Source organism: Solanum stenotomum, chromosome 1 (genome assembly GCF_019186545.1).
Source record: "Solanum stenotomum isolate F172 chromosome 1, ASM1918654v1, whole genome shotgun sequence".
In the NCBI taxonomy this organism is placed as follows: domain Eukaryota; kingdom Viridiplantae; phylum Streptophyta; class Magnoliopsida; order Solanales; family Solanaceae; genus Solanum; species Solanum stenotomum.
This window is the reverse complement of record NC_064282.1, coordinates 48914834-48925017: the sequence shown is the minus strand read 5'-3', so window position 1 is coordinate 48925017 and position 10184 is coordinate 48914834. Positions and strand designations below refer to the sequence as shown.

General features: G+C 32.6%; 1 protein-coding gene across 1 annotated transcript; it reads left to right on the top strand.

The window, feature by feature from the left end:
- Window positions 1-703: 703 nt before the first annotated feature.
- LOC125853760 (uncharacterized) lies at window positions 704-1360 on the top strand. The gene has a single exon (XM_049533503.1). It carries the CDS (start codon window positions 704-706, stop codon window positions 1358-1360), a length of 657 nt encoding a protein of 218 aa, XP_049389460.1.
- The last annotated feature ends 8824 nt before the right edge of the window (window positions 1361-10184 follow it).

Here is a 10184-nt window from a genome sequence, read left to right as displayed (position 1 = left end):
TACTTTCAGTTTTTTTTTTGTTCCAGTTTCGATTTTAATGTTTTTTTTTAATTTTAATAAAATGTGCTAAAATCTGGTGTTAAACCCAAAAAATTTCAAAGGTCCCAACTCCCATACTCCCATTCCTAAAAGCTAATAGCTTTTTCACTTTTCAAATCCCTAAATCACTTTCTTGTTCTTCCTCAACTCAAAACTCAAATATTAAAATCATCTCCCATAATATTCTATTGTTGATTGTTTCATACTTGATACTTCATGCTTGAATCTCACATTCAATTCGAAATGAAAAATCAAAACTCATGCTTATTGCTTAAAAGGTAAAAGCTCTTTTCTCTTCTTCTTCTTTTCTTTCAATTTCAAGAAATTAAATGGGTCTTTATTTTTTAAGGTTGTAAACTTGTAGTATCTCCGATTATCTGAAGTGGAGGCTCAAAGCTAAAATTAAAAGGGTTGATTGTTTGTCTTTTCTCCAAGGTAAGCTTTTCTCTCAATTTTCTTGAAAAGTTTGTCTTTCTTGATTAAATATTGACTATTTTCATTTTAAATTGTGAAATTTTTTTGATTGTTTTTTTCTATTCTTTCTTTGATAGTCGTAACTAGATTGATGAACCATTTAAATTTTGATGGTAATATCTAATGTAATTTGTAAAAAGTTATCTTTAATGCATTTAACAATTAACTATTTTGTATAGATTCATAGTCAATGGAGAAGTACTTTTTTAAAGTATCAAATTCAAGTTCTATTGCTCAGAATCAACCTAACGGGGAAGAAAATGCTAATAATTTGGAAGTACCATCACATTCTTCTCAAGAATTTGATTTGAGTTCTTTAAAGGCTGATCCAGGTGAAAGAACTCAAATCTTGGAATTTCATCCAAATCACCGTGACGTTATTAGAAGAGCTTATCTCCAAAAAAAACCTTGTCAACCTCTATTAAGAGAGTTTCCACAAACAAACATTTTTGGAGATGTGCGTCGTTTTAATCATAAATGGTTTGATGAATTTCCTGATTGGTTAGAGTATAATATAAGTAAAGATACAGCCTTTTGCTTGTATTGTTATTTATTCAAGCAAAATAACAATCTTCAAGGCGGAGGTGAAACATTTTCGAGTGTGGGGTTTAGAAGTTGGCATAAAAAAGCTAGTTTGCAAACACATATTGGTGGGCATACTGCATCCGTTGAAAGAGCTTTTTTGGGAATGAAATTTATTAAGAATGAGTTGCGAAGTCGAATGAATGATGACTTCTTGAGCGGTTGCATGGTTCCTTTTATGGAGAAGGATGTGTTTAAGGATGTTTCAACGGATGATATTATTTTGTCTTTTCAAGCAATGAAACCTCGTCGAATAGTATTGTAAACGTGCTTGAGAAGTATTAGCACTGATCTCTTTTTGGAGTTTGTAGTTAGCACTCTAGTCCTAGAGTGAGACATTACGAAGTGCTAATTTTTTTTGTTCTAGTTAGCTCCATTTTTTGCTCTGCTTAGCATCCTAGTTCTAGATTAACAAATTGTAAAGGGCTAACTTTTTGTTTCACTGTAATCACTCGTGTTAGTTTCGAATTTCTTGTAACGAAACTAACTTTTTGTACCTATAAACTATATACTACTACTTCCTTGAAATTTTATTTTGTTGATTTATTACACGTTTATACTTTTATTTTTCGAATTCCCTGAACGAAAATCCTAGGTCCGCCACTGGATGGATGGTGGGCTGATTCTGGTGCAAACCATCATGTCTGTTATGACAAAGATTGGTATAAAAAATATACTCATTTTGAGGAGCCCAAAACTATCATGCTTGGTGATTCTCACACTACTCAAGTGCTTGGAACGAGAGATGTCGAATTGTGTTTTACCTCTGGAACGGTGTTAACTTTAAAAGATGTACTTTATACACCTTCCATGAGAAAAAAAAATGCTGTCTAGTTTTCTTCTTAATAAAGCAGGCTTTAAGCAAATTATTGAATCTGATCAATATGTAATTGTGAAGAAGGGTATTTTTGTGGAAAAGAGGTATGCTTGTGATGAGATGTTTAAACTGAATGTTGAAATGAATAAAGTTTCTACTTCTGTTTATATGCTTTCTTCTACTAATTTTTGGCCTCGTTTGTGTCATATTAATGATCGTTATGTTGGAATATGAGTAGTTTACGATTAATTTCAATGGTTAAAAAGAATTTTGAAAAGTGTGAGGCTTGTAGTAAAGCCAAAATCACTAAAAGGCCTCATTTTCAAGTTGAAAGAAAAACTGATTTGTTAGAATTAGTTCATACTGATATTTGTGAACTTGGAAGAATTTTAACTCGTGGAGGCAATAGGTATTTTATCACTTTCATTGATGAGTTTTCTAGGTTTACTTGATGAAAAATAAAAGTGATGCTTTTAAAATTTTAAAACTTATCTCCATGAGGTTGAAAATCAGTTTGGTAGAAAAACAAAAAGAATTAGAAGTGATAAAGGCCGTGAATATAAGTCAAATGAGTTTAATTCTTTTGTTAGAACATTGAGAATAATTCATGAAACTACTCCTCCTTATTCTCCTTCATCTAATGGAGTAGCGGAAAGAAAAAATAAAACTTTGGTTGAATTGACAAATGCCATGATTATTGAGTCAAATGCACCTTTAAATTTATGGGGTGAAGCTATTTTAACCGCTTGTTATGTGTGGAATCATGTGTCTCATAAAAAGTCTAAATTGACACCTTTTGAATTGTGGAAAGGTCACAAGCCAAGTTTAGGATATCTAAGAGTTTGGGGTTGTCTAGTCTTTGTGAGGCTAAAGGATCCCAAGATTACAAAGTTGGGTAAGAAAGTTACTATTTGTATTTTTCTTGGTTATGCTTCAAATAGTACAACCTATAGATTTTTTAATCTAGAAGATAATATTATAATAGTAGAATCGGGTGATGCTATTTCTCATGAAAATAAATTTCCTTTTGATTCTAAAAATAGTGGGGGTCAAAGGATTGAACAAAATATTTTGTCACTACCTAGTTCTTCTACTTCTACTTTGAAAAATAAAGAAGTTAATGATTTTGAGTTAAGAAGAAGTAAAAGAGCTAGAGTAGAAAAATATTTTTGTCCTGATTTTTATGTGTTTAATGTTGGAGATGACCCTCTCACTTTGAAAGAAACATTATCTTAACATGATTCTATTTTTTGGAAAGACGCTATAAATGATGAAATGGAATAACTAATTTCTAATAAAACTTGGAAATTAGTTGATTTACCACCGGGTTGTAAAACTATTGATTGCAAATAGGTCTTACGAAAAAATTTGAAACCAGATGGATCTATTGATAAATATAAGGCTAGACTAGTTGCAAAAGGTTTTAAACAACTAGAAGGCCTAGAATTTTTTGATACTTTTTCACCTGTAACAAGAATTACATCCATAAAACTTTTAATTGCTATATGACTGCAATTTTTGATTTGCAAATTCATCAAATGGATGTAAAAACTGCTTTTTTAAATGGAGACCTAAATGAGAAAATTTAAATGGAACAACCCTAGTCTTTTGTTGAAGCAGGCCAAGAAAGCAAAGTGTGTAAACTTACTAAATCCCTATAAGGCTTGAAACAGGCACCAAAGACATGAAAATTTTGATTCCTGCATGATTGAAAATGGGTTTAAAACAAATGAGTGTGATAAGTGCATATATCATAAGTCTTGGAATAATTCACATGTGATTATTTGCCTATATGTTGATGATTTATTGATCTTTGGCTCTAACATGAATGTTATTGATGAATCTAAAAATATTCTTAGAAGCCATTTTGATATGAAAGATCTTGGTGAGGAAAATTTTTCCTTGGAATAAAATTATAACAAGAACATGTGATGGAATTTTCCTTGACCAGTCACATTATGTTGAGAAAATTTTGAAAAAATACAACTTTCTTGATTGCAAACATGTTGCTACTCCTTTTGATTCAAGTATTCACTTATTTCCCGTTGAAAGTGAAAATGATGTAATAAATCAAAAGGAATATGCTAGCATGTCACGACCCAGACTGTCGTGATTGACACCCACACTAACCATCCGGTGGGAGAACCACTACTACAATCCAAACTAAGCAACTAAAACAAAACTAAGACAATTAAGTTACGGAAGCAAGTTAATTAACTAAAACAAATATGGAATTAAATACTAAGAACCTAAAAGTAAATGTACCAAAACTCTAACAAGGTTCATAATTCTAAATGAGAAAATCATCTAAAGAACTAGTCTAAGTCCGAATGTGATGGACTAGACAAAAAAGAGAACTCAAAGAAGCCTGGAAGAACTGGCTCACCCTTGAATTCGAATCGGAAATCACTGATCTTCTAAACGAGGTCTGTCAATAGCCGCCGAAAAATGCCCTGTACTCAACAAAAATAAGAGCAAGTGTAGTATCAGTACACAACCATCATGTACTGATAGGACCACGCGGCTATCCCACTAAGTGTAACATACATTAATCAATACAACAATATAATCACATGCACATATCGAACATATACAATATTCTCAACATATATGAACAATGAACAACTTCACGATTCTCACACATCACAGTTATATCAATTTAGAGAAATATACCGTCTTCCTATATCAATCATCATTAGAAATGAACGAACTCATCACAACTAGATACACAACATAATTCAATGGTCCTCTCACGGAACCTAATTCAATGATCCTCTCATGGAACCCAAACCCAAACAGTTAGCATACCGATTCGTGGTATCTGATTCAAGTTAATGTGCCAGAATATGGCAGCCGATCCCATGTTTTTGGCGGAACGTGGCAACCGATCCCATATTTAAGCCAAAACGTGGCAACTGATCCCAGTTAGTGTGTCGGATCGTGACATCCGCCCATTCAACAAACCACAATCACAATGTATATTCTCACAATCATACAACAAGAGGTGATTCATGTCATACAATTATTCAATTATCCTTATTTACGATTAGGGTGATCAATAATGCAACATTCGCATACATACATGCATTATAATGAAGCAATTACAAACATATATCACACCAACATAAAATCACAACCATCACCTACCTCGAATCAAAGCTTGAATCCCCTAAGACACTTGAACCTTCCTTTCCGGATTCTTCTCGCTTGTTCGTGGTCTAAACACAATCATAATAACACGGGAATCAACAAACAATCACTAATTACCTGAAACTATAACAATTCTATGAACCCTAGATCAAACTCATGATCCCAATTATCCAAATTAAATTAGGGTTGTTTCCACCATATAATCTATAACAAAATCCTCCCCTATCAATATTGACCCATTCTATTATGTTCTACATATCGAAAAACGAATTTAGGGAGTGAAAAGCTTACCTTTAGCCTCAAAAATGGTGAAAAATGAGTAAGAGTCGCCTGGGGTTCGTTCCTTAGCTCTAAAAATTGAAAAGTGCCAAATAAGGTCGTTTCAGAGTTTATTAACGGCTTTAAGTCACGTTTGGCCCGCCACGAAGGACCCATCCCACTACAGCGGCCCTGCTGCGGCGGCTCCAATCCCGCTCTAGCGGCCTACACGGAGACAGAATGTTACCCGTTCACGCTAAGATCATTTTCGGGAGTTCTACTCGCCCAAATTCGATTCCATAAAGTCGTACGGGTTCCTTAACATATTATCTATCTACTCATGTGGTACAAATCATAATGAGATCTCTCATTAATTACCAAATTTCCCTACACCTTAATGACTCCGATTTCGTCCAAAACTGGACTAGGTTGGGAAATTCCAAGTTACTACGAAAAAGATTTTTTGCCCCAATTCTTTCTTCATTGGCTTTTACCTAACGACGAAATCAGGTCATTACATAGCATATTCGAAAGTTTGAGATATATGTTTGATTGCACTAGACCTGATATTGCATATGCAGTAGGAGTATTTGGCAGGTTTACAAGCAAGCCAGGTAATGAACATTGACATTCTATAACAAGAGTTACGAGATATTTAATTGGAACAAAAAATTATGGTTTGTTTTATAAAAAAATATCCTGCTGTACTTGAAGGCTTTTGTGATGCAGATTGTAATACTTTATCAGGTGATTTCTGTTCTACCACCGTTTATGTCTTTACTTTGGGTGGTAGTGCTATATGTTGAAAATCAAAAAAGCAAACAATAATTTCTAAATCTACCATGGAGGCTAATCTAATTGCTTTAGCTTCAGCTATTGAGGATGCGAATTGGTTAAGAGATTTACTGTTTCAAATACCTTATTTTGAAAAATCAATTCCTCCTATTTTAATTCATTGTGATAGCACTGTTGCGTTTGATAGAGTTCAAAATTGTTATTACAACGGAAAATTCAGACCTATAATGAGGAAACACAGTAATGTAAGATCATATTTGACAAATGATACCATTAATGTTGATTATGTCAAATCTTGTGATAAACTTGCAGATCCTCTTACTAAGGTCTTAACAAGAGAAAGGTCTGGAGCACATCGAGGGGGATGGGATTGAAGCCTATCAATCCTTGAGTCATATATGAAGAAACCCAACCTGGGGACTAGAAATCCTATAACCAGGTTCAAAGGGAAAAACTAATCATATGATGCCTTGTTGTGAATAAATGCACTATTTTTTTTATTCCCTCCCTATGATGTGAGTGCATTGTTTCCTATAGTGATTTGTGAAGGTTGAGTTGATAAAACTCTTAATGAATATCTGTAGCCCGTATGGGTGGAGTGTTAAACTTACAGGAACACTCTCGATAGATTTCACCTATGTGAGTGTGGAAGTAGGTCATTTCCTATGAGAATTGAGCTTATTCTCAAAGGCACTCATGAAACCTGGATAGGATAGCACAAAGTCGTAACATGCTGGCTTTTAAAGCTCATGTCAATACCTTGATTATTATGTGTGGACAATGATATTTTATTTCCCTTAAGCAGTCATAGACAAGTCTGAGACCACTACTACTCTGGAGTAGAAGTTACTGTTTCACTAAGTGGAGGTTCAATGCAGAGCACACCTTCATTATGCATAGTAGTCTTCCTTAAGATGATGCTATATTTTGGAGTTAAAAGAATGATGAATGTTTCAACAGTTAGTGGACAATTTTCATTGCTGGAACGTTAGGCATTAGTGCCTAATTACTCATTTCTGTTAATCCATTTACATAGGCATTATTGGCCTTTATGTGATGGTTACAAAAATGTTATTTCCGTTGGAGGTTACTGTTTGTGGTTGAAGATGGTCAACCATGACCATTAGTTATTTTTATTCATTCTCCATTATCTCATTCTTTATTCCTTCATTATATCTTATAACCTATGTAATCCTAGGCCATTTATCTTCACTATTTACCACCCCATTATCTTCCTATTTATTCCTAGGAAGACTTCTTATACTATAAATAGTGGTGGTCTTCATTTGTTTTACACACAAGAAATTATAGAGTGCATAAAGTTTGTCAAAAAGAGAGTTCTTATAATTAGTTGAAGGAAGGTGTTCTTTTTGTAGAGCTTTGGACTCAACTCTTGTCCAGAGTTGTTGAGTTATATTTTGTGATTAGGCTGTTGTATCCTGGAGGGGACAAGTCAAGAGGACTATTGCTGAACTGATGAAAAACATTTGCTGCAGTGGCATTGAATCTCCTCAAAGAGAGCGAGATATCCGCGCCTCAACCTTAAGAGATTTTTATTTCTTCATTTTATTTTCAGTTGTAATCTTGTAATTCTGTAATTTGTAATTTTTCACTAACAGAAAGTAAATCCTAACCTACCTCGAAGTCGAGCCGCTACCCCAATTTCCATGGAGCTTTTTTTTCATTAGACAGTCTAGTGGCTTAGTGAGTTGGATTCAGAGGAAGACTGAGAGTTGGTGTTGCAAAGAATATCTCCTCTTTTTCTTTCAAAATATGACTTATGACATCCTTAGGAGGACCCCTTACGAAATTAGAATAAAACTCTTAAAAGTTACGTAAAAAATTTAGATTACTATTTTATGGGCCTTCTCTATGGAGAAGGGTATTCAAGCCACCATGTGGTTAGCCTTACCTCTATAGATTTTTATCACTCTCCAACTTAGGCTTTTTGCCTCAATTTCCAACTTTCAGAGTTCAAAGAGGGATCGGTTGTAAAGAGGTTATGTTTTTTTAAAAGAGTAAGTCTTGTAATGTAGTTGTCAAAGAAACACTATTAGACTCAAAGGGATCAACTAGGGATACATTTAGTGCAATGGTAGGGCTTTTAGGTAAAGTGGGCTTCTCAAAAATCATAAAGAAAGCCTAAGGTCATTTCTCCAATTAAAAGCAATCAAGACCAACCGGACAAGTTCTAAATGGACAAGTAACTACAAGAGTTTATTCAACAATCTTACCTCATATGCCATGCAAATTAATCAAGATGGTTGAATTTTTACTTCCTCACAAGAACAAATGACATCATACTTTATAATCACCAATCATGAGTCAAAGAGTTGTCACAAGATTATTCCCATCATGCATTCATTTTCAATAATTTAGAGGGGTGCTCACTTTTTCTTTTCATTGCAAGACTATTTATTAGTACCAAACAAATCATATCCTCCCAAAAAGACTCGATTCACCTTGAAAAAATGTCACCATATTCATCACCGAGCAAGTTCATACATCCCTTTGAGTTATGACTACTCAAGCTTCACCACACAAACCCCTCACAACATACACTCTCAACCAAATGACGATTTGTCCTTACAAAGTTGTCACTTTATCTAGCGGGCACAGTCACTCAACCTTATCATAAAATAAAATAAGAATCTTCTAATGAGAATAAAAAATAAAAAAATAAAAAATAAGACTGATTTAAACACAATTTAAACATCACAATTTCGATACAATCACAAAACAGTCCGACTAGGATACAACATCCAACAAATTAATAAAACAACATGATAAGGGCAGATCAATTCTGTGCACTCATTTAAGATGTTAGTGTATCGAGAGTTACTATTTTTGATATGTTGTATAGCCTCCATATTTCCATTCTAATCTAAGGCCATAAAGTAATGATATATTTCATCTCTTGTAACAGAGCCCAACATAGTTTTTTACAGAATTTCATAATTTAATCACAACATAATGGAGAAAAGTCATCATAAAATGTCTATTTCAAACCCATAAAATATTAGTAAGACAGTCTATGACTATTTCCTCCTCTTCTTCTGGACTACAATCCTTAAAATGAAACAAAAGCACATTAGTTTGGTAAGTGTCATGTGCAATTATTTTATATATTAATTTGCGTCCAAAATAATTTAGAATTTATTTTAATGTAACAAAAAAACAAAATCTGAGCATGGTTTAGTTTTTATAGAATTGAATACTATTCTAAAATGAAATAATTTTCTATTTTTCTTTCCTCAATATCTTTAAACACAATAGTTTGGTAGGTGTCTTGTGTAATTATTTTATGTACAGATTTGCCTTGAAACTAATTTAGAAATATTTTTAATGTAAAAAAAAAACTAAAATTTGAGCTTGATTTGATTTTTAATATAATTGAAATCAATATAAAGTTTCTACTAAATATGGTTTCTTCCAAAATTGGAAAAAGTTATAATGTACTTTTATAAGCACTGCAACGATAATAATCATACATATATTTTCATTTAATATTCAATAAATATTTGAATTTTATAAATCATTAAATTAATTTGTATTATATTATTTAAATATTTTTAAAATTAATATTTCAATTTTCATGGCCAATATTTGAATTTTTCACTTGTTTCAATATTTATCTTTTTTCCATCCATAAATTAAAATATACAAATTTTCAATCTTTCTTTAGAGAAAATCTGTTAATACTCTACGACCATTTTTTTTTTAATAGATAATACTTACTTAGATCTAAATCAATTAAATTATTTTCCTAATAAGAAAAGTTTGACTCAAAAAGATTAGTTCAACATAAGACTAAAGTCATAACTACATTAATCTCAAGATGATGGAATCTAATTTGATATCAAATCTACCCTCATTTATTTTCATGCCAAAATAATACCCATGACAACTAAGTATTCTCTAATTCAAATTATTTAAAAATTTATTTGTACCCTATAAACAGGAGGCAATTCTTAGCAAAGAAACACACAACAACAATAAGAATAATAAATCCATTTCATTTCCCATATCCTAATAAACACATTTCTCCTCCTCTTCCTCATTTTTAACC